Source organism: Ranitomeya imitator, chromosome 3, assembly GCF_032444005.1.
Source record: "Ranitomeya imitator isolate aRanImi1 chromosome 3, aRanImi1.pri, whole genome shotgun sequence".
NCBI classification, from domain to species: Eukaryota; Metazoa; Chordata; class Amphibia; order Anura; family Dendrobatidae; genus Ranitomeya; species Ranitomeya imitator.
This window is the reverse complement of record NC_091284.1, coordinates 329,281,631-329,307,471: the sequence shown is the minus strand read 5'-3', so window position 1 is coordinate 329,307,471 and position 25,841 is coordinate 329,281,631. Positions and strand designations below refer to the sequence as shown.

The window sequence follows — 25,841 nt, the reverse complement described above, 5'->3', positions numbered from 1 at the left end:
ATTAAAGGGGAAAACTTCCCGGGACTCAATTCTGAACACATTACCCGTAATGAGAGGGGCCGCGGCTTTCCTAGCTGACGCCTCGGCCGACTCCATCAGGCTATCCGCCAGAGCAGCAGTGTTTGCTAATGCGGCCAGGCGCGCCCTCTGGCTTAAGAATTGGCCAGGTGACCTGCAGACGAAAACGAAACTGTGTACCATCCCTTGTGAAGGAGAGTTTCTGTTCGGGTCGACTCTAGATGACATCCTGGAAAAAGCAGGGGACAAGAAAGTCCTTCCCCTCTCTGGGTCTCCCCTCTTATAGGAAGCCCTTTCGGAACAAGAGGTTTTTCCGTAAGAACCCAGGGAGAGGCCAGGGGAAGTGGGAAGATAAGAAGAATAAGAATAAAGGATTTATCTTCAACAAAAACCTCAATGACGGCAAGAAACCTCCACAATGAAGGTTCGCCCCAGGTGGGAGGGAGGTTATCTCTCTTTCTCCCAGCCTGGGAAAAGATTACCTCCAGTCAATGGATCTTAAACATCATAAAATCAGTACTGAGGTTAACATTCAAGAGATACCCTCGTCCCTCTTTCAAGATAACATCTACAAGATCCTCGGCAGAAGAGCAGTTAACACTAGAGAACGAGATTGTGGGGTTAGTAAAAAAAGGAGTACTCCTGGAAGTTCCCCCTCAAGAAAGAGGACAAGGGTACTACTCCCCTCTATTCCTGAGAAAGAAACCAGATGGTTCCTTCAGGACTATTATCAATTTGAGGAACCTAAACAATTACCTAGAGGTTCAGGCATTCAAGATGGAAACGATAAAATCATCAATCAAAATGCTGTTTCCTCAATGCTTCATGGTGGTCCTGGACCTGAAGGACGCATATTATCACGTCCCAATACACAAGGATCACCAAAGATTCCTCAGAATGGCAATCCACATCAAGGGAGTCCTAAGCCACTTCCAGTTCACAGCCCTACCATTTGGCCTAGCAATAGCCCCGAGGGTTTTTACAAAGCTGGTCGCGGAGGTAATGGCTCACCTCAGGGAAGAAAACACCCTGATCGTACCATATCTGGACGATTTTCTGGTGATAGGCTCCTCCCCGCAACATTGCAAGAATCAACTAGATTTAGTGATTCATTCTCTAAAAAACCTGGGCTGGCTAATAAACTTAGAGAAATCCAGATTGGTGCCTTCTCAGGTTCAGGAGTACCTAGGTCTCACTCTAGACTCCAGGAAAATGGAATGCCGGCTCCCAGAGAGCAAAATACAAAAGATAATGAGCTTAGCGTCAAGAGTACAATCTCTCCCCTCTATAACTCTCCGTCAGGGCATGTCCCTGTTAGGCTCTATGACCTCTTGCATCCCTGCGGTCCAGTGGGCCCAACTACATTCAAGAGATCTCCAATGGCAGCTACTATCAGAGCAAATCCTCCTAGGAGAGCATTTAGACGGGCGGTTAACATTATCTCCTCGCACCAATCACTCTCTGACTTGGTGGACGTTGCAGGGAAATCTTTCCCAGGGAGTCCCATGGGTAATCCCGATATCAAAGGTCCTAACCACGGACGCAAGCCCCTCAGGGTGGGGAGCTCATCTGGGCGACTTGGTAGCTCAGGGCATTTGGTCTCCTTCCCTTGCAAACAATTCCTCCAATATGAAGGAACTCCTGGCAGTAAAATTTGCCCTTCAGGAATTCTCGGGAGTCCTTCAATCTCACCATGTAAGGGTGATGTCGGACAATCGGGTGGTAGTGTCTTACATAAACCATCTCACCATGTAAGGGTGATGTCGGACAATCGGGTGGTAGTGTCTTACATAAACCATCAGGGGGGTACCCGTTCCAAAAGCCTAATGGAAGTGGCCAACTCGATCCTTCAATTAGCCGAGAACAACCTTCTATCGCTGACAAGCCTACACATAAAGGGGGTAGACAATTACAAGGCAGACTTCCTCAGTCGTTCCAGCCTAAAACAGGGGGAATGGGAACTAAATCCAGAGATATTTACCCAGATCACGCAAAAATGGGGTGTTCCCAAAATAGATCTCTTCGCGAGCCATTTAAACAAAAAAGTAGCCTCCTTTTGCTCCCTATCTCCCCTGGGGAACCCAGTAGCTGTGGACGCGTTCCTGATTCCTTGGGGTCACCATCTGGTCTATGCCTTTCCTCCCCTCATTCTGATTCCAGCAGTGCTGAGGAAGATTCGGGAGGACGGGGCGCTGGTCATTTTAATTGCCCCGTTCTGGCCAAAGAGACCTTGGTTCTCATGGATGAGGAAGATGTCAATATCCGACCCTTGGGTATTACCAGACCTCCAGGATCTGTTGTCACAGGGCCCAATCTGTCATCCACGAGTCAAGAACTTGCACTTGACAGCCTGGCTCTTGAGAGGAAAATATTAGAAAGCAGAGGGTTCTCTTCGGGGTTAATCTCAACTCTGTTAAAAAGTAGGAAGCCGGTTACAACAAAACAGTACGGCAAAATATGGAAAAAGTTTCTGTCCTTTTCAGGTGCAAAAATAGGGAAAGAGATCCCCCTTAATTCCATATTAGAGTTCCTACAAAACGGGTTGGATATGGGTTTAGCCACCAGTACCCTAAAAGTTCACGTGGCAGCATTAGGAGCCCTATTTAATTTTGACTTAGCTTCAAATACAGTGGGGCAAAAAAGTATTTAGTCAGTCAGCAATAGTGCAAGTTCCACCACTTAAAAAGATGAGAGGCGTCTGTAATTTACATCATAGGTAGACCTCAACTATGGGAGACAAACTGAGAAAAAAAAATCCAGAAAATCACATTGTCTGTTTTTTTTATCATTTTATTTGCATATTATGGTGGAAAATAAGTATTTGGTCAGAAACAAAATTTCATCTCAATACTTTGTAATATATCCTTTGTTGGCAATGACAGAGGTCAAACGTTTTCTGTAAGTCTTCACAAGGTTGCCACACACTGTTGTTGGTATGTTGGCCCATTCCTCCATGCAGATCTCCTCTAGAGCAATGATGTTTTTGGCTTTTCGCTTGGCAACACGGACTTTCAACTCCCTCCAAAGGTTTTCTATAGGGTTGAGATCTGGAGACTGGCTAGGCCACTCCAGGACCTTGAAATGCTTCTTACGAAGCCACTTCTTCGTTGCCCTGGCGGTGTGCTTTGGATCATTGTCATGTTGAAAGACCCAGCCACGTTTCATCTTCAATGCCCTTGCTGATGGAAGGAGGTTTGCACTCAAAATCTCACGATACATGGCCCCATTCATTCTTTCATGTACCCGGATCAGTCGTCCTGGCCCCTTTGCAGAGAAACAGCCCCATAGCATGATGTTTCCACCACCATGCTTTACAGTAGGTATGGTGTTTGATGGATGCAACTCAGTATTATTTTTCCTCCAAACACCACAAGTTGTGTTTCTACCAAACAGTTCCAGTTTGGTTTCATCAGACCATAGGACATTCTCCCAAAACTCCTCTGGATCATCCAAATGCTCTCTAGCAAACTTCAGACGGGCCCGGACATGTACTGGCTTAAGCAGTGGGACACGTCTGGCACTGCAGGATATGAGTCCATGGTGGCGTAGTGTGTTACTTATGGTAGGCCTTGTTACATTGGTCCCAGCTCTCTGCAGTTCATTCACTAGGTCCCCCCGCGTGGTTCTGGGATTTTGGCTCACCGTTCTTGTGATCATTCTGACCCCACGGGGTGGGATTTTGCGTGGAGCCCCAGATCGAGGGAGATTATCAGTGGTGTTGTATGTCTTCCATTTTCTAATTATTGCTCCCACTGTTGATTTCTTCACTCCAAGCTGGTTGGCTATTGCAGATTCAGTCTTCCCAGCCTGGTGCAGGGCTACAATTTTGTTTCTGGTGTCCTTTGACAGCTCTTTGGTCTTCACCATAGTGGAGTTTGGAGTCAGACTGTTTGAGGGTGTGCACAGGTGTCTTTTTATACTGATAACAAGTTTAAACAGGTGCCATTACTACAGGCAATGAGTGGAGGAAAGAGGAGACTCTTAAAGAAGAAGTTACAGGTCTGTGAAAGCCGGAAATCTTGATTGTTTGTTTCTGACCAAATACTTATTTTCCACCATAAAATGCAAAAAAATGTTAAAAAAACAGACAATGTGATTTTCTGGATTTTTTTTTCTCAGTTTGTCTCCCATAGTTGAGGTCTACCTATGATGTAAATTACAGACGCCTCTCATCTTTTTAAGTGGTGGAACTTGCACTATTGCTGACTGACTAAATACTTTTTTGCCCCACTGTAGGTGGGTCTCTAGATTCATTAGGGCAGCAGGAAGATCGAGGCCTCTGCCAGTAAAAGTGGTTCCTCAATGGGACTTAAACTTGGTCCTTAAAGCCCTGACCAGTCCTCCATTCGAACCATTACATGAATCTACAATAAAAACGCTATCTCTCAAAACAGCTCTATTAGTCGCCCTCACTTCTGCCCGTAGGGTCAGCGACTTACAGGCTCTTTCAGCCAACCCTCCTCACACACAATTTCTAGAGGACAGAGTTGTTCTAAAAACAGACCCAGCATATCTCCCGAAAGTGGCTTCAAAATTTCACAGGTCTCAAGAGATATCTCTCCCCTCCTTCTGCCCTAACCCTAAGAACAAGGAGGAACAAACACTACATACACTAGATGTAAGAAGATGTCTCTTACACTACCTAGAAGTCACTAGAGAGAGTAGGGAGGATTCCTCTCTGTTTGTGTGTTTCCAGGGTCCCCGGAAGGGGAAAAAAGCATCTAAAGCCACCATAGCAAGATGGATTACAGACGCCATCAGTCTATCATACTCAGCAAGTGGGATGTCCGTTCCCGGGGAGGTTAAGGCTCACTCAACGAGGGCAGTAGCAACTTCCTGGGCGGAGAAGGCCGGAGCTTCCATAGACCAGATATGTAGAGCTGCTACCTGGTCCTCACCATCCACATTCTATAGGCACTATAGATTGGACCTAATCTCCTCTTCAGACCTTACTTTTGGTAAAAGGGTTCTGGAGGCGGTGGTCCCCCCCTGAATGTACTATCTATGCAATTCTCTCCGTGGTGCCGTCATGGGCGATCAGAGAAAAATATAGTTCTTACCGATAACGGTATTTCTCTGAGCCCATGACGGCACCCGTACATTCCCTCCCTTCACTTATGGGTGCACACATTGAAATAGTGCCATAGTCCATTTATAGTTTAAAGTTACGCGGTATCTTGTTATGCTAAACAGTTAAAATTTTACAAATGTCTTAGTAGTCTCCCATCGTTATCTATGTAAACAACTGATGCAGGAGAGTGGTACCGCCTTTTTATCCGTAGGTTTCCTGTCCTTGGTGGGCGGATCCCCTCTCTCCGTGGTGCCGTCATGGGCTCAGAGAAATACCGTTATCGGTAAGAACTATATTTTTACTCATTAAAGGAGTTGTCCACTATTGAACAGCCCCCTTTTAATTGCTCCAGTGCTCGCGATTAAATAAAACACGTAATACTTGCCACCCCGAACGGTGCTGGCAAAGCGCATTTCCACTCTAACGGAAATCTGAAGTACTCATGTGCCACTGATTGGCTGAAGCAGTCACATGACATAACAATGTCTCGTTACAACCAGGAGATGCGCTTTGACAGAATACTGACAGGCTGCAGCGATCCTCGACCATTGATTGGCCAAAGCATTCGTATGACGTAATGTCTCGTAACAGCTGGGTTGCACCCCGCAGACAACATAGGAACCGCTCTACTTCAGGAGCTAAAACTCATGTGGTTTGACTTTGATGGGCACTGGAACAATGAGGTAGGCGTTCTCTAGCAGTGGGCTACACCTTTTAAATTCCCTTCCAGACTTGCAGCAGTCAAGATTTAATACACTTAATAGCTGCAGCCAATCACTGCACTTGGCAGCCATGTTTCATATTTTGATAGTCCAAAAATCTTTCACCAATAAGAATTGCACTGCTAACATGTTGCAAAATCAGGCCAAATCATTAACTTATGCTGTTTAAACATGCTTTTTTGTGTAACGTGTGCCTCTTAAATAAATTACTGAATTGTCAGGACATTGCTGCATTAGTATCATGCAATTACAGATGTCACAAGATTTTTTTTTATTTTTTATTTTCAATTCCTTCTTTAGTGAGACCTCCGCTTGGTCACACCTAGCATTGCGGTATGGCTTTCAGAAAGGTAGGTGAGATGTATACATTTCCCCCAGATTTAGGCGTTGTGGCTGTCACTAATTCGTCACGTACCCGCTCTCAGCACATGACTTGGGGTTGTGACTGCAAGGATTAATCTATCTCCCCACTCTCAGTCCAGCATTCAACCTCTGTCCTGTGCTGTGATGGGAGCATAAATCACACACCGACCCAGGCCACACACCCGCTCATACACGCTGCCACCACTCAGCGAACACACGGGCGATGAGTCCCGGACTATTACTAATACTGTCTACCACTCATAAGGCTCACACACCTTAGGCTATGGATTCTTTAAAACATACAAGTTTTAACTGTTAAAGTTTTATGTTTTAATACAAAAAAGATTCAGTGCTTACAGTAAGAAAAAGGTATAATATATGATAATAAACAGACATACAGGTATGCAAAACAGTATAAAATAAACAGGAGAAAGCTTACAGAAATGGCTAACTTGTAGTCTGCTTCTGCTCCCTGAGGGTGGTGGTGGTGGTGGGGGTGGGGGGTGGGGGTGTGAATATGGAATTGGTGGAACACATCAGCTTCCCAGTATGCCCTCACATGTGAACACGATTCTATGTATACAGGCCTAATTTATAGATTTACTCTGGAGGTCAGACTTCCAGACCAGCCCCTCAGGCCAACACCATAACTGCTTGTTTTGTTGGACCGCGGCCGCTCCCCCAATGAACACAGGGTTAATAGCTGCGGTAACGGCGTGCGTTACCCATGGCATAACGCGGTCCGTTACCGCCGGCATTAACCCTGTGTTAGCGGTGACCGGAGGGGAGTATGCGGGCGACAGGCACTGAATGCGGGGAGTAAGGAGCGGCCATTTTCTTCCGGACTGTGCCCGTCGCTGATTGGTCGCGGCAGCTATGACAGGCAGCTGCCGAGACCAATAAGCGAATGAATAACCGTGACAGAAGGATAGACAGACGGAAGTGACCCTTAGACAATTATATAGTAGATAGATATAACTCCAATGTCCACATCTTCAAGAAAATTGTTAAGAGACATTGGAGTTTACTTAAAGAGGATAAAATAATTGGCGATCAAATTCCCGTGAACTCCAGATTTATTTTCAGAAAAACCCGGAATGTGGGGAATCTAATAGCCCCTTCAATACCAATTTACAATCAAAAAGGAAAATTTACCTCCTGTACTGGGAGTAAAGCTTCCATTTTTTTCCCTTGCTGTTATTGCAATATATGTAAAATACTAAAAACACCAAAACAGCAATTTATTACTAGTGGGACAAAGGACTTTAAAATTCGTGATGTCATCACTTGTAATACTACTGGTGTGATTTAGGCTTTAAAATGCCCATGCGGTAAGATTTATGTGGGGCGCACTAAGCGCCCACTTAAGGTTAGGATTAACGAACATTTGAGAAACATCAGGAAGAAGTTCATGGGCCACCCATTATCTAAGCATTATAGAGAGCACCATAATGGGTTAATTAATGGTACGATAATTACAGGTCTTGAGATAATAAAAAAGACTGTCGAAAAGGGGATTTTATCAAAAAAATATCGAGAGTAGAGAGCAGTTGCATTTTTAATTTGGATTCAATAAAGCCATCGGGTTTGAATAGTGAAATTGAGCTGTTCGCGTTCATTTAAAATATCCACCTCCATTTTTTGTTCTACTGCAGCGAAGGTAACAGTTAGTATACAATATATAGCAGCTGTGTTTGTCCAAGGACCGTCCCTGATGAAGGAGACCGCGATCTCCGAAACGCGTTGGATTGTATTTGGTCCTGGCAGCGCCTTGTACTCTGCACACCACGTGACACCCTGCGTCACTCAAGGTCCTGCTAGCCGGACGCGGCGGCACACTCCTTGGTCACGGAGCTCGGTGAGTCCGTGCTGCATCGGGAAGGAGGCTAGGGGAACGTTTGTTACCGGCCGGGACAATGTTCCTGAAGATTTACTGGTATCTAAAGATGCTGCAGCGTGTGTTTTTACACACCAACCACCACGTGCATCGAAGGAGTTTATGAAGAAGATTTCAGTGATTTAACCCTGGACTCCAACACCACCTTGAGGCTATGTGCACACGTTGCTTATTAGGCTTAGGAATTTCTGGTGCAGATTCTGCCTCTCCTGGCAGAAAACGCACCTGCGGTTCCGCAGCGTTTTTTGTGTGTTTTTTGCTGCGGTTTTCTTACGGATTTGCTGCGGTTTTTACCCCTGCGGTTTTCTATAATGGAATGGTGCGGTTTTCTATAATGGAATGGGTACAAAAACGCTGCAGATTCACAAAAATGAAGTGACATGCTACTTCTTTTAAACCGCAGAGTTTCCGTAGCGGATTTTCCGCAAAGTGTGAACAGCATTTTTTTTTTCTCATTGATTTACATTGTACTGTAAATCAATTGCGGATCTGCAGCGTTTCTGCACCTCAAAAACGCTGCGGATCCACAGAGAATCCGCAACGTCTGCACATACCGTAAAGATAAGGTAATAATTTATAGTTGCCATCTGGAGTATTTGCATGTGCACGAACAATCAAACTTATATTAATGCTTATTGCACTTAGTCTACTAACAATCCTGTTTTTTAGGGGATTTATACATGTTTTTAGTAATAGCCTTTTTTCCTCGTTATAGGGTGTATATATAGGCGCAAACTCTTTTTCTTTATTTGCTTGACTTTTGACAACTTTGGTGTTGCCCTGTTTGCAGCCGTATATTCCCAATACCTGTCCTGCACTAGCGCCTACCTATACGTTTTATACATTATATATAAGGCCTAGGAATGGTAAAAAAACACATTTTTATGTCGCATTCTTGTTCACCTTTTCATGTCTGTGCAAATGTCTGAAACGCTGCACATCAGATACGTTGCTTGCATCTTTAAAAGGGTGTGCGGTGAATTTCTATCAATATGATTTGGGGATTGCATATCCCATTCCACCAGCACCTCGCCCAACTTTACTGCGTGCCCCCCAATCTTCCTTCCTTTCCGGTCCCCGAGACTGGAGATGGCAGTTGCTGCTAAGAAGATTCTGTGTATATGGGAGGAGGATGGAGGAGTGAGGATCTCTGCCTATAGCACCTCATCTGCTACCTCTACAAAGAATCTTCTCAGTAGCAATGCCATCTCAGTAAAGGGAAGGTCTGCCTTCTACAGATTTTACCCGTAAATTGAGACATTTGAGAATGATCAGTCCTGAAGGAGAAAGAAGCAAATTCCTCTGCCAAGATATATTACGGAGTTGCTTATTTTTACGTGTTCTATTGATATAGGAAATAAAATTGAAAACAACGGTTACACTTTAAATACCTTGTGAATATCAATGAGCTCCCCTGATTCTGCCGTTTTTTTTTGTACTGCTGTCACTCTATTGCAGAGATATTCTCATTTGATGCATTTTGGAGCACAATATGTGAAATCTCTGCAGCTTAAGTGTTTGTCTTTTCAGTGTTCTTGGGGGTGTGCTGTCCCATTTTTCCTTTTCAGATGCTGCCAATGAAAGCTAATCAGTGTCCAGCTGCCAAGCTCTGATTGTCCGTAACGGGATTGGGGAAAGTTCATAAGAGAAAACTGAAGAAATGCCAGTTGGTTTGCCAGCTGAGATTTGACATATTGTCCTCCAAAGGCAACAAATGTAAATATCTCTGCAATTGAGCGACGCAGCACAAAAAGGAAAAAAAACGGTGGAGTGGTGAGAGCTTAAAGGGAAGGTGCCACCAGTTTTCTTGTATTTTGTTTTTTTGTGAAATTAAGCTTAAAATAGTAATTAAAATGTATTAATGCAATGTTTGCACTGTTTGCAAACATTTCTATATGAAAAATATATATTTTTCTACAAATATACATATTTACCACTAGGGGGAGCATTTTCCGTTTTAGACCTCAAGCAGCTATAGTAAGATTTAGCAGCTGTACTGTTAGCAGCAAAATTGGGGCAGTAACTGCTGATATCACCATTTCCCTCCCCTTTTGGGTGGTCTAATATCCCTGGGGCAGAATGAAGAGCAGCATCACAGGGCAGCACCATTTTGTGTGTGACTGCCCTGTGACCTGCTATCACCAGCAGTTACTGCATCAGAGGCACAGCTTGTTTACAGAGGAGCAGAACACAGTGGGCTCAGCAGCATTTTTTGTGAATAACATTCTTGCCATCCCCCTTCCCCCACCTTAACCCCTTCCCGACCTGTGACACAGCGTATGCGTCATGAAAGTCGGTGCCAATCCGACCTGTGACGCATATGCTGTGTCACAGAAAGATCGCGTCCCTGCAGATCGGGTGAAAGGGTTAACTCCTGCAGGGACAGGGGGAGTGGTAGTTTAGCCCAGGGGGGGTGGCTTCACCCCCCCGTGGCTATGATCGCTCTGATTGGCAGTTTCACTTTCAACAGCCAATCAGAGCGATTTGTAATATTTCACCTAAAAAACTGGTGAAATATTACAATCCAGCCATGGCCGATGCTGCAATATCATCGGCCATGGCTGGAAACACTGATGTGCCCCCACCCCACCGATCGCCCCCCCCCCCCCCCGCCCCCCGATCTGTGGTCCGCTCCCCTCCGTCCTGTGCTCCGCTCCCCCGTCCTCCTGTCCGCTCCCCCCGTGCTCCAATCAAACCCCCCCGCACTCCGATCACCCCCCGCGCACAGCGATCCTCCCCCCGTGCTCCGATTCCCCCCCCCCCCGTGCTCCGATCCACCCCCCTGCACAGCGATCCCCCACCCCGTGCTCCAATCCACCCCCCCCCCCCCGTGTTCCGATCCACCCCCCATGCTCCGATCCACCCCCCCATGCTCCGACGCTCCCCCCGTGCCCTAAACCCCCCCCTTATACTTACCTCCCGGGATCCGTCCGTCTTCTTTCCTGGGCGCCGCCATCTTCCAAAATGGCGGGCGCATGTGCAGTGCGCCCGCCGAATCTGCCGGCCGGCAGATTCGTTCCAAAGTGAGTTTTGATCACTGAGATAGGTTATATCTCAGTGATCAAAATAAAAAAAAAATAGTAAATGACCCCCCCCCCTCCCTTTGTCACCCCCATACGTAGGGACAATAAAAAAATAAAGAATTTTTTTTTTTTTTACACTAAGGTTAGAATAGGGGTAGGGGTAGGGTTAGGGGTAGGGTTTCGGTATGTGCACACGTATTCTGTTCCTCTGCGGATTTTTCCGCTGCGGATTTGATAAATCCGCAGTGCTAAACCGCTGTGGATTTATCGCGGATTTACCGCGTTTTTTCTGCGCATTTCACTGCGGTTTTACAACTGCGATTTTCTATTGGAGCAGTTGTAAAACCGCTGCGGAATCCGCAGAAAGAAGTGACATGCTGCGGAATGTAAACCGCTGCGTTTCCGTGCAGTTTTTCCGCAGCATGTGTACAGCGTTTGTTTCCCCATAGGTTTACATTGAACTGTAAACTCATGGGAAACTGCTGCGGATCTGCAGCGTTTTCCGCAGCGTGTGCACATACCTTTAGAATTAGGCTATGTGCACACGGTGCGGATTTTGCTGCGGATCTGCAGCGGGTTGGCCGCTGCGGATTCGCAGCAGTGTTCCATCAGGTTTGCAGTTCCATGTAAACATATGGAAAACCAAATCCGCTGTGCCCATGGTGCGGAAAATACCACGCGGAAATGCTGCGTTGTATTTTCTGCTGCATGTCAATTCTTTGTGCGGATTCCGCAGCGTTTTACACCTGTTCCTCAATAGGAATCCACAGGTGAAATCCGCACAAAAAACACTGGAAATCCACGGTAAATCCGCAGGTAAAACGCAGTGCCCTTTACCCGCGGATTTTTCAAAAATGATGCTGAAAAATCTCACACGAATCCGCAACGTGGGCACATAGCCTTAGGGTTGGAATTAGGGTTGTGGTTAGGGGTGTGATTAGGGTTACGGCTACAGTTGGGATAAGGGGTTAGGGGTTAGTGTTGGAGTTAGAATTGAGGGGTTTCCACTGTTTAGGTACATCAGGGGTCTCCAAACGCAACATGGCGCCACCATTGATTCCAGCCAATCTTGTATTCATAAAGTCAAATGGTGCTCCCTCAATTCCGAGCCCCGACGTGCGCCCAAACAGTGGTTTACCCCCACATATGGGGTACCAGCATACTCAGGACAAACTGCGCAACAATTACTGGGGTCCAATTTCTCCTGTTACCCTTGTGAAAATAAAAAAATGCTTGCTAAAACATAATATTTGAGGAAAGAAAAATGATTTTTTATTTTCACGGCTCTGCGTTGTAAACGTCTGTGAAACACTTGGGAGTTCAAAGTGCTCACCACATATCTAGATAAGTTCCTTGCGGGTTCTAGTTTCTAAAATAGGGTCACTTGTGGGGGGTTTCTACTGTTTAGGCACACCAGGGGCTCTGCAAACGCAACGTGACGTCCGCAGACCATTCCATCAAAGTCTGCATTTCAAAAGTCACTACTTCCCTTCTGAGCCCCGACTTGTGCCCAAACAGTGGTTTACCCCCACACATGGGGTATCAGCGTACTCAGGACAAACTGGACAACAACTTTTGTGGTCCAATTTCTCCTGTAACCCTTGGGAAAATAAAAAATTCTGGGCTAAAAAATTATTTTTGAGGAAAGAAAACATATTTATTATTTTCACGGCTCTGTGTTATAAACTTCTGTAAAGCACTTGGGGGTTGAAAGTGCTCACCACATATCTAGATAAGTTCCTTTGGGGGTCTAGTTTCCAAAATGGGGTCATTTGTGGGGGGTTTCTACTGTTTAGGCACACCAGGGGCTCTGCAAACGGAACGTGATGCCTGCAGACCATTCCATCAAAGTCTGCATTTCATAAGTCACTACTTCCCTTCGGAGCCCCGACGTGTGCCCAAACAGTGGTTTACCCCCACACATGGGGTATCAGCGTACTCAGGACAAACTGGACAACAACTTTTGTGGTCCAATTTCTCCTGTTACCCTTGGGAAAATAAAAAATAGCGGGCTAAAAAATCATTTTTGAGAAAAGAATTTTTTTTTTAAATTTTCATGGCTCTGCGTTATAAACTTCTGTGAAGCACTTGAGGGTTCAAAGTGCTCACCACACATCTAGATTAGTTCCTTTGGGGATCTAGTTTCCAAAATGGGGTCATTTGTGGGGGATCTCCAATGTTTAGGCACACAGGGGCTCTCCAAACGCGACATGGTGTCCGCTAATGATTGGAGCTAATTTTCCATTTAAAAAGCCAAATGGCGTGACTTCCCTTCTGAGCCCTGCCGTGCGCCCAAACAGTGGTTTACCCCCACATATGAGGTATCTGCGTACTCAGGACAAACTGGACAACAACATTTGTGGTCCAATTTCTCCTATTACCATTGGCAAAATAGGAAATTCCAGGCTAAAAAATCATTTTTGAGAAAAGAAAAATTATTTTTTATTTTCATGGCTCTGCATTATAAACTTCTGTGAAGCACCTGGGGGTTTAAAGTGCTCACTAGGCATCTAGATAAGTTCCTTGGGGGGTCCAGTTTCCAAAATGGGGTCACTTGTGGGGGAGCTCCAATGTTTAGGCACACAGGGTCTCTCCAAATGCGACATGGTGTCCGCTAACAATGGAGATAATTTTCCATTCAAAAAGTCAAATGGCGCTCCTTCCCTTCCGTGCCTTACCATGTGCCCAAACAGTGGTTTACCCCCACATATGAGGTATCGGCGTACTCGGGAGAAATTGCTCAACAAATTTTAGGATCCATTTTATCCTATTGCCCATGTGAAAATGAAAAAATTGAGGGTAAAAGAATTTTTTTGTGAAAAAAAAAGTACTTTTTCATTTTTACGGATCAATTTGTGAAGCACCTGGGGGTTTAAAGGGCTCACTATGCATGTAGATAAGTTCCTTGGGGCGTCTAGTTTCCAAAATGGGGTCACTTGTGGGGGAGCTCCAATTTTTAGGCACACGGGGGCTCTCCAAACGTGACATGGTGTCCGCTAAAGAGTGCAGCCAATTTTTGATTCAAAAAGTCAAATGGCGCTCCTTCCCTTCCAAGCCCTGCCGTGCGCCCAAACAGTGGTTTACCCCCACATATGAGGTATCAGCGTACTCAGGACAAATTGGACAACAACTTTCGTGGTTCAGTTTCTCCTTTTACCATTGGGAAAATAAAAAAATTGTTGCTGAAAAATCATTTTTGTGACTAAAAAGTTAAATGTTCATTTTTTCCTTCCATTTTGCTTCTGCTGCTGTGAAGCACCTGAAGGGTTAATAAACTTCTTGAATGTGGTTTTGAGTACCTTGAGGGGTGCAGTTTTTAGAATGGTGTCACTTTTGGGTATTTTCAGCCATATAGACCCCTCAAATTTACTTCAAATGTGAGGTGGTCCCTAAAAAAATGGTTTTGTAAATTTCGTTGTAAAAATGAGAAATCGCTGGTCAAATTTTAACCCTTATAACTTCCTAGCAAAAAAAAAATTTTGTTTCCAAAATTGTGCTGATGTAAAGTAGACATGTGGGAAATGTTATTTATTAACTATTTTGTGTCACATAACTCTCTGGTTTAACAGAATAAAAATTCAAAATGTGAAAATTGCGAAATTTTCAAAATTTTCGCCAAATTTCCGTTTTTATCACAAATAAACGCAGAATTTATTGACCTAAATTTACCACTAACATGAAGCCCAATATGTCACGAAAAAACAATCTCAGAACCGCTAGGATCCATTGAAGCGTTCCTGAGTTATTACCTCATAAAGGGACACTGGTCAGAATTGCAAAAAACGGCCAGGTCTTTAAGGTCAAAATAGGCTGGGTCATGAAGGGGTTAATCCCTGTCCTGTCAGCTGCCCTGCTCTCTCTCCAGGTGTCACCTCCCTCTCTGCAGGCTGTGAGTGCAGCTTAGATCACAGGGACTGTGTGTGAGGGGGAGGCGGAAACACAGCAGGAGAAGCACACAGGGCAGTGTGTGAGGAGCAGAGGATGTCTTCCCAGGATGTGCCTGCCTGGAGTACAGAGGAGCAGGGAGGTAAATCATCTGCACTCCCTACTCTCCATCATCCGGCTCCAGTGAGGGCTTCTTCTGTCCTGTGATAGAGAGTAAGTGGAGCTCGACAGATAGCACAGGGCTATAATAAAATGGCAGCTAGTCACACCTACAGCAGTGAGTTGTGCAGCCCACCGAGGCGTGCCCAGCTCACTGCTAATGCTGCTACAATGTTAAGGTACCTTCACACTGAGCAACTTTTTAACGATAGCGATCCGTGACGTTGCAGCGTCCTGGATAGCGATCTCTTTGTGTTTGACACGCAGCAGCGATCAGGATCCTTCTGTGACATCGCTGGTCGGAGCTAGAAGGCCAGAACTTTATTTTTTCTCTGGATCACCCGCTATCATCGCTGGATCGGCGTGTGTGACGCCGATCCAGCGATGTGTTCACTTGTAACCAGGGTAAACATCGGGTTACTAAGCGCAGGGCCGCGCTTAGTAACCCGATGTTTACCCTGGTTACCATTGAAAATGTAAAAAAAAAAAAACAAAAAAAACAGTACATACTTACATTCCGGTGTCTGTCACGTCCCCCGCCGTCAGCTTCCCGCACTGACTGTGTCAGCGCCGGCCGTAAAGCAGAGCACAGCGGTGACGTCATGACGCGTGGCCCTGCGCTTAGTAACCCGATGTTTACCCTGGTTACCCGGGGACTTCGGCATCGTTGGTCGCTGGAGAGCTGTCTGTGTGACAGCTCTCCAGCGACCACACAACGACTTACCAACGATCACGGGCAGGTCGTATCGCTGGTCGTGATCGTTGGTAAATCGTTTAGTGTAACGGTACCTTTAGAGATAGGGTCAGCGCTGGTCTATTATCTCCTATGTCCATGGGGTGCCGTAATCTGACACTGATAGTGCCCTGCTACTGCTGCAAAACCAAGATGTCAGCCCCCAGTGCATTCTTTAAACTCATATAACACATGAAATCTGTTTCACATGCATTTCAAACTTGCTTATAGCAGCATGTTATGCTACATTACAGTGATTTATTAATTACCTACAAACGCGGTACCTTACCTTTAAGGATTTCTAAGTCATTTAAAAAAAAATTTTTATTTTATTTTATAAACTAACAGGTCCTCTCTAGTTTAAAGCTTTTAAAGATTCTTGTAGAGTGCCGTGCTTTTTTGGGGAGCGTAAATGTTTTAGTTTAGCGACGTACTGTATATCATTGTTCTTCAGAAGGAGCAGTTTTGAGCTTTGTGAATCTGTGTATGGAATCAAATTGCATTGTTCACTGACATTTTTTTTTCCCACCCCCAGAAGCGCAAAAGAGCAGCTCTGCAGAGATCACCTGCCCCCCTCGCGCCCCTGTAATGGAAGACAGGAGCGGTAAGTTGTAGTGATAGTAAGTAGAGCATATTTGATAACTGTGTTACGGACAGCTTGGCTATATTTCTAGTAAAGAGCTTGAGCTCTATTCACACCTCTCCATTTGTGTCTTTTTTCCCGTTTGGGATAAAAATAACCTCTGAAACGTTATAGCAGACCCTATTGTCTTTACTGTATTGCCCTAACAGTCATTCGCAATTAACAGTGAAACTTTGAGTGCAATTTTTAATTACATTGAACATGACTAGTGATGGGCGAACCTCAACAGTACAGTTGGCAGTCCTGATCAGACGCCTACTGTCCGTGCACAGGCCCGGAACAGTCTTCTCACAGAAGTCCGTGTTAGGGTATGTGCACACATAGAAAGGTGCTCTGCGGATTTTTCCGCAGCGAATTTGAGAAATCCGCAGGTAAAAGGTACTGCGTTTTACCTGCGGATTTACACCTGCGGATTCCTATTATGGAGCAGGTGTAAACCGCAGCGGAATCCGCACAAAGAATTGACATTCTGCGGAATGTAACCCACAGTGTTTCCGCGCGTTTTTTTTCGTAACATGGGCACTGCAGATTGCAGTTTCCATAGGTTTACATTGTACTGTAAACGCATGGAAAGCTGCTGCGGACCCGCAGCTGCAGATCTGCTGTGGATTGGAAGCAAAATCCGCAACATGTGCACATAGCCTTACTGTTTGGGTTCGGCAGCCCAAATAAAGCTTGTAAAAAGGCTGCAGCGTAGCCAGTTAACAAGCTTTTCCGATGTGAGCACTTCTGGCCCCATCACAGCCAAGTATTTGCATAGCTGTGATTGGCTGGTGCAGTATGTTACAAAAATGTAAAAAAAAAAAAAATTAAAGGATGAGGGGTCCCCTCTATTTTTGATAACAGGCGCAGGTAAAGCAGACAGCTGCAGCCCTCAGCTGTCTGCTTTATCTTGCCTGATTATCAAAAATAGAGGAGCCCACTAAGCTTAAAAATGTATCTAAATAATTTTTTTTTAAAAACGACGTGAGGTTCTTCATGTTTTTGATAGCCAGCCAAGGTACAGCATACAGCTGAGGGGGCTAGTATTCTAAGGCTGGGAAGGTCAATGAATATTTGGCCCTACCCAGCCTAGAAAATGGCAACCTGCAGCCCTTCCAAGAAAAGGCGCATCCATCAGATGCGCCAATTCTAGCAAGCTGGGTATTGTCTGGGGTTTTGTCAGATGTGCATTGTCCGCTGGGGTTAGCCCAGGGGTTAGTAATGGAGAGGCCTCTTTGAGATACCCCTATTACTAGTCTCCTAAGTCTAAAGCAACACACACACGTCCTTTAATAGTAAAAAAAACACTCCCGTCCCTCTTTTACCCATTTATTACCTTTAAAAAAAACAAAATAATCCAAAGTGGTTTGCCTTAAATCTGTCCCATGACAATCCTTGACTGTGCTACAATCAGCTACTGTGATCACCACTGACTTCAGTAAGGTTATCGCAGTTCGCAGCTTATGAACTGCGGTAACATTACTGACGTCACCGCTTGTTGCAGCAGCTGGATTCATATGCTACTGACATTGTGTGCCAGATGAGTGCTAAGCAGTGCATCCGGATGTCAGGGATCAACGTGGGATGAAATTACCACAGACCCCATTTGAATTATTTTATTTTTTAAAGGTAGTAAATGGGTAAAAGAGGGGAATTGTGATTGTATGTGTATATTGCTTTTGACTAAGGGGTTACTAGTGGGGGGTGTCTGACACCTCTCCATTACTAACTCCTGAGCTTCATGTCAGTAGACATTACACTATTTACATTAACCCCAAAATTCTTACCCCGCTTGACAACTCACCAAGGCAAGCATGAAGAGCCGACAGTAAGCACCAGCATTGGCACATCTAATGGATGCGCCATTTCTGAGGCATCTGAGGGTTGTTATTATTCTGGGAGGAGGCCAGTATCCATGGCCCCTTCTCAGCCTGTTATTATCAGCCCTTAGCTGTCTGCTTAGCCTTTGCTGGTTATTAAAAAATAGGGTGGACCCTACATAATTTTTTTTTTTTTTTGAGTGGGAGCTATTCGGACAGCTGATATTAATGGCCTGGGAAGCTTCATGGACATTGGCCTCTTCCCAGAATAATGACACGAGCCCCCAGTGGTCTGCTTTCCCTCAGCTGTATATTAAAAATAAGTGGGACCCCATGACTTTTATTTATTAGCTAAATACTTGTACAGTAAGCTACATATACACTGCATGAATTATATATTTCACGTAAATATTTCTTACTATGCACAAGAGCTGGCTGGTGAGTACTCTCATCAGTCACTTGCTCTCACTGCTACCAGTGAGAGGAGGTGATGCTGATGTAAGTAGTAGTCATTAGCTGATGCCTGACCAGCAGTAATCTTTTTACCACCGGTCTCAGTTGTTGGCTCACATGCTGTACTCTGTGTGACAGCGTGGGAACCCGCAGCTGTCTGCGATACCCAGCAGCTGTGACCGGCGTTGACTTCAGAACCAGTGTTTCTTATGCTGTCATACAGAGGGCAGCGTGGGAACCACTGAATATTCGATCCCCCCATTTACTTTAACCCCTTTCTGACCTTGGACGGGATAGTACGTCCGAGGTCAGAACCCCCGCTTTGATGTGGGCTCCGGTGGTGAGCCCGCATCAAAGCCGAGACATGTCAGCTGTTTTGTACAGCTGACATGTGCCCGCAATAGCGGCGGGTGAAATCGTGATTCACCCGCTGCTATTAACTAGTTAAATGCCACTGTCAAACGCTGACAGCGGCATTTAACCGGCGATTTCCCATTTAATTTCTCTGTCCTCCGATGCGATCGCACATCAGAGGACAGAGAAATGGGGTCCCCGATAGCCCCCCGATACTCACCTGTCTCCCCCGGTGCTCCTCGTGGCTCCCGATGGGCGCCGCCATCTTGATCAGGCCAAAAAATAGCAGGCGCATTGCACCCACCGGCCATCACCCGGAAGATCTTTGGTGTCTCGGCTGCCAGGGGTAGCCGAGACCCAAAAGAACATGATCGGGGTCGGTTTTTACCGACCCCAGTTTTGCGATCGCCGGTAATTAACTGTCATTCTCTGTCCTATGATGTGATCGCACATCAGAGGACAGAGAAATAGGGGGATTCGGGGACCCTGTTATAATTACCGGTGTCCTTGGGTCCTCCTGCGTCCCCTCCTGCCCGCCGGCTTCTTTATCCGGTAAGAAAATGGCGGGCGCATGATCTGCCGGCCGGTAGCTAGAGCAATTGGGGCTAAATTTAGGGTTCGGGTTGGGGTTAAATTTAGGGTTGGGGCTAAATTTAAGGTTAGGGCTAGGGTTAGGCTTCTTTCACACTTGCGTCCGTACAGGGCCGTCGCAATGCGTCGGCCCAACGTACCGACGCACGTTGTGAAAATTGTGCACAACGTGGGCAGCGGATGCAGTTTTTCAACGCATCCACTGCCCAGTCTACGTTCTGGGGGGGAGGGGGCGGAGTTACGGCCACGCATGTGCGGTTGGAAATGGCGGACACGACGTACAAAAAAAGTTACATTGAACTTTTTTTTGTGACGACGGTCCTTCAAAACAACGGATCCAGTGCACGACGGACACGATGTGTGGCCATCCGTCGCGATCCGTCGGCAATACAAGTCTATGGGCAAAAAACGCTTCCTGCGGGCACATTTGCAGGATCCGTTTTTTTTTCCAAAACGATGGATTGCGATGGATGCCAGACGACGCAAGTGTGAAAGTAGCCTTGGGGTTAGGGCTATGGTTGGGGCTAAAGTTAGGGCTAGGGTTAGGGTTGGGGCTAAAGTTAGGGCTAGGGTTAGGGTTGGGGCTAAATTTAGGGCTAGGGTTAGGGTTGGGGCTAAAGTTAGGGTTAGGGTTGGGCTAAAGTTAGGGCTAGGGTTGCAGCTAAAGTTAGGGTTAGAGTTGGGATTAGGGTTGGTATTAGGGTTAGGGTTGGCATTAGGGTTACTTTGGGATTAGGGTTAAGGTTAGGGGTGTATTGGGATTAGGTTTAGGTTTGAGGTTAGGGTTGAGATTAGGATTAGGGGTGTGTTGGATTTAGGGTTTTGATTAGGGTTATGGTTAGGGTTGAGATTAGGGTTGTTTTGGGGTTAGGGTTGTGATTATCGTTAGGGTTGTGATTAGGATTATGGATCGGGTTGGGATTAGGGTTAGGGGTGTGTTGGGGTTACGGTTGGAGTTACAATTGGGGTGTTTCCACTGTTTGGATACATCAGGGGGTCTCCAAATGCGACAGCCAATTTTGCGCTCAAAAATTCAAATGGTGCTCCTTCCCTTCTGAGCTCTGCCGTGCGCCCAAACAGTGGTTTCACCCCCACATATGGGGCATCAGCGTAATCGGGATAAATTGGACAACAACTTTTGGGGTCCAATTTCTCCTGTTACCCTTGTGAAAATAAAAACTTGCTGGCTAAAAAATCTTTTTTGTGGGAAAAAAAAATATATTTTATTTTCACGACACTGCATTATAAACTTTTGTGAAGCACTTGGGCATTCAAAGTTCTCACCACACATCTAGATAGGTTCCTTGGGGGGTCTAGTTTCCAAAATGGGGTCACTTGTGGGTGGTTTCTTATGTTTAGGTACATCAGGGGCTCTGCAAACGCAACATAATGCCCGCAGACCATTCTATCAAAGTCTGCATTCCAAAATGGCGCTCCTTCCATTCCGAGCTCTGCCGTGCGCCCAAACAGTGCTCCCCCCTCATATGGGGTACCAGCATAATCAGGACTAATTGGACAACAACTTTTGGGGTCCAATTTCTCTTGTTACCCTTGTGAAAATAAAAACTTGGGGCTAAAAAATCTTTTTTGTGGAAAAAAAAAATATTTTTTTATTTTCATGACTTTGCATTATAAACTTCTGTGAAGCACTTCGGCATTCAAAGTTCTCACCACACATCTAGATAAGTTCTTTGGGGGGTCTAGTTTCCAATATGGGGTCACTTGTGGGGGTTTTTACTGTTTAGGTACAGCAGGAGCTCTGCAAATGCAGCATGATGCCCGCAGACCATGCCATCAAAGTCTGCATTCCAAGCGGCGCTCCTTCCCTTCCGAGCCCCAACGGGTGCCCAAACAGTGCCCCCCCCCCCCACATATGGGGTATCAGCATACTCAGGACAAACTGGTCAACAGATTTTGGGGTCCAATGTCTCCTGTAACCCTTGAGAAAAAAAAAAAACTTGGGGGTTTAAAGATCATTTTTGTGGAAAAAATGATTTTTTTATTTTCATGGCTCTACTTTATAAATTTCTGTGAAGCACTTGAGGGTTTAAAGTGCTCACCACACATCTAAATAAGTTCCTTAAGGGGTCTAGTTTCCAAAATGGTGTCACTTGTGGGGAGTTTCCACTGTTTAGGCACATCAGGGGCTCTCCAAACGCGACATGGCGTCCGATCTCAATTCCAGCCAATTCTACATTGAAAAAGTAAAACGGCGCTCCTTCACTTCTAAGTTCTGCGGTGCGCCCAAACAGTGGTTTATCCCCACATATGGGGTATCGGTGTATTCAGGAGAAATTGCACAACAAAATTTATGGTTACATTTCTGTTTTTCCACTTGTGAACATAAAGAAAAAATGGTTATGAAGTAAAATGTTTGCAAAAAAAAGTTAAATGTTCATTTTTTCCTTCCACATTGTTTCAGTTGCTGTCAAGCACGTAAATAGTTAATAAACTTCTTGAATGTGGTTTTGAGCACCTTGAGGGGTGCAGTTTTTAGAATGGTGTCACACTTGGTTATTTTCTATCATATAGACCCCTCAAAATGACTTCAAATGAGATGTGGTCCCTAAAAAAAAAATTGCTGTTGTAAAAATGAGAAATTGCTGGTCAACTTTTAACCCTTATAACTCACTAACAAAAAAAAATGTGTTTCCAAAATTGTGCTGATGTAAAGTAGACATGTGGGAAATGTTACTTATTAAGTATTTCGTGTGACATATCTCTCTGATTTAAGGGCATAAAAATACAAAGTTTGAAAATTACAAAATATTAAAAATTTTCGCCATATTTCCGTTTTTTTCATAAATAAGATTCACAAGTAATATCGAAGAAATGTTACCACTAACATGATGTACAATATGTCATGAAAAAACAATCTCTGGATCTGTTAAAGCGCTCCAGAGTTATAACCTCATAAAGTGACAGTGGTCAGAATTGTACAAATTGGCTCTGCCACTAAGGGGTTAAACATCTAGGCTGTCCTGAGCTGTTGGTATTGTACTCCATGGGTAGTTTTTCTTCTGGGACAGAAAAGAACCCAAAAGTAATTGACCAGACATGCAGGACAGGAATTTGAGTCCTTCCCATACCTTTTACTCTTCCTCCTCCTTCATTCCTACAAATTGCATGTCTCATCTAGTGCAGAGCAGCTTTAATTTCTCTCTTCCTAAATAGCTATTTGTTATAGGTCTTGGGGTAGGATACTCCTCAAGACTGTACTTTTTCTTTCCCCTTCTACAGCTAAATCTAGATTAACCCCTTGTCATAATGTGACATGCCTTGCATTGAGATTCTGTCATCTATAGTGATGGTTCAAAGTGTCCCTGTGGGATTAATAGTGGGATGTTGGCTGTACATCCACAGTAGGGATTGTGGAATCCAAGTACAAGCCACACATTTTAACCCCTTTATGATGGAGCCCTTTTTCGTTTTTGCGTTTGTTTTTCGCTCCCATTCTTCCCAGAGCCATCACTTTTTTTTAAATTTTTTCATCGATATGGTCATGTGAGGGCTTGTTTTTTGCGGTATGAGTTGTACATTTGAACGACACCATTGGTTTTACCATTTTGTGTACTCGAAAATGGGAAAAAAAATTCCAAGTGCAGTGAAATTGCCAAAAAAAAGTGCAATTTCACAACTGTTTTTTTGGATTATTTTTACCATGTTCACCAAATGCTAAAACCGACCTGCCATTATGATTCTCTAGGTCATTAAGAGTTCATAGGCACCAAATTTGTCTATGTTCTTTTTTACTTAAGTCGTGAAAAAAAAATCCCTTTTTTTCTTTTTTATTGCGTCATTTTCTGACACCCGTAGCATCTCCACTTTTTGTGATCTCGATTTTGGTGAGGGCTTATTTTTTGCATGCCGAGCTGACATTTTTAATGATGCCATTTTGGTGTTGATACGATCTTTAGATCGCCCATTAGTGCATTTTAATGCAATGTTGCGGCGACCAAAAAAATGTAATTCTGGGGTTCTGACTTTTTTTTTCCGCTACCAGTGAGCCACCAGCTAGTGAGGTGTATAAGGCTGAGTTCCCACGATCAGGATGTAGCAGCGTTTTGATACAGGGTATTTTGGCTGCTTTCTAAACGCTCCGTTCTAATCGCACAGGTAAATCCTCATGTGTTCAGTGAACCGTGCAGATTTACCGCATCCAAATACTTTCTATTGTTGAACTTTCTGTTGCGGAGCCTAGCGTATCCACAAGAGAAATTGACTCACTGTGGCTCGTAAACCAGCGCCGCATGTCAGTGTCCTCGGATGACCCACAGGCGCACATACATACATAACATCTGGCAGCTGTGGGTTTGATGCTGTGTATTCATAAATACACAGCGTCAAACCCGCAGCAATTCCTGATCGCGGGAACGTACCCTTACCCTGTGCAGTGAGGACGCCGCCAATGCACATGTGCTTTCTCTCGGCACAGAAGGAGGCTATCCACTCTAGAATGATAGCTGATATCTACCATTCAAATAGAGAACTAGTGGGGATAAATGCGCATTTGGAACAATAACATTTTAGGATCTTGAAAACTTGAGTTGCATTCACTGTAGATCTATCTTATTTAACAACTCTTCTTTTAGCATTGAACAAACTGTTAAACTGTTCCCTTCAAACTAGTCTGCAAAACCACAATCTCCGTTTCCTGCATGTGTATAACATTGCCATCTCTAAAATATTGTAGGAAAAATAACCATGCTTGAGATATTCAGTTAAGATGGACAAAACCCCCTTTTAATTTGGAGCCACTATGGGTCCAGCTCTTGGCACCTTTTGCAAACGCCGTACTTTGTGAGTGGAGGCCACAGCCAATTAAACAAATATCATATTAATTGACTGTCTATGGCTCTCTAGTTTGCCCATAGGTAACCTGTTCTGGCTCAGAGGGGGCTTGTGGAGCAGGATACCCTCCTGAATGACATGGCATGCAAACAAAGACGGTTTGATACAAGGATTACCCACAGCTGGGGTTTACCTATGTTAATGCACCGATATACATATTCTGTCTACTTTTAATAATGTGAACTAGGAGACAAACCCTTTACTGTTTATAGATATTTGATTAAAATTGTTGGATCTGCCTCTGTCTATCCAAGATGATTTTGTAGATAATAGGCATTGCGGTGTGTGAATTGAATACCCATGTACCCCCACTTAGGTGCCCCCTAACCTAACACGTTTTCTTTTCTGAAGTAGTGGCAACTAACTGCAATGCATAAGAACAATACCAGGTTGCATTTTCGCTGCAGACAAATTGCACTAAATTGCGCAAGAGAAATCCAAAGCTAGAGAAATTAGCAACTCCATAATTAATAGTAAATAAGGAGGAAAAGGGAGTTTCATGCTTAAAAAAGTTATAATTTTATTAGCTACTTACAAGTATTACAAAAATACAAAAGAGAGTCATTAAAGTGCACAAGGACAGAAACAGAGGACCACTGGTGCCAATCAACCAAAGAACCTGGGCTATAAGCAGGTAAGATACAGCTCAATTGAGTAAATAGTTACAGCCTAATATCAAATTGTGGCATGCAAAATATTACCTTAGAACAGTGCTTACCAATGTAAATGAGGAATTGAAGGCACCAGGCTGGATCCAATAAACCCCAACCCTCGTTTTTCTTTTTATTTCATGCTTTCTCAAGTGGATGTACATATCAATCAATGGCAAGGACCGTTATATCTCATTGGTGGCCAGTCAGATGACCGATCACATGTTACGCGTTGGTCAATGAAAGTGGCCCCCTTGGCTGCGGGCTTCAAACATCACAATGCGGAGGGGGATGGGGGGGCACAGTTCAAATAACTCCCGGACATGCCCAGGAGTCACCAGTGACACTGCACCGACACAGGAGAAGGTCGGTCATGCAGCGCGTATGCACACCGCCGCGACAGTGTACCAGATCGCCAGCATGTAAGAATATATAGAGAGTAATTAACGGGCAATCATACATATGAACCAAGATGTATACCAAAGATATAAGGAATGACAACAGACAGTTACAATTAATTTAAATCCGACGTCATTCCTGAAGATGCAGGTTCAGTCCGATATTAATGGATGTGAGTACATTCAGGTCAATGCCAATGTGGAAAAATAATAAAAACTAGAAGAATG

General features: G+C 44.7%; 1 protein-coding gene across 2 annotated transcripts in view; it reads left to right on the top strand.

Annotated features, from left to right (window-relative positions):
• Window positions 1–25,841, top strand: part of PHACTR4 (phosphatase and actin regulator 4) — a 121,554-nt gene that overhangs the window by 15,557 nt on the left and 80,156 nt on the right. For both annotated transcript variants that reach the window (XM_069756710.1, XM_069756711.1), the window contains exon 2: window positions 16,407–16,475. In XM_069756710.1, coding sequence (XP_069612811.1) covers window positions 16,407–16,475 — 69 coding nt within the window. The remainder of the gene's footprint in view (window positions 1–16,406; window positions 16,476–25,841) is intronic.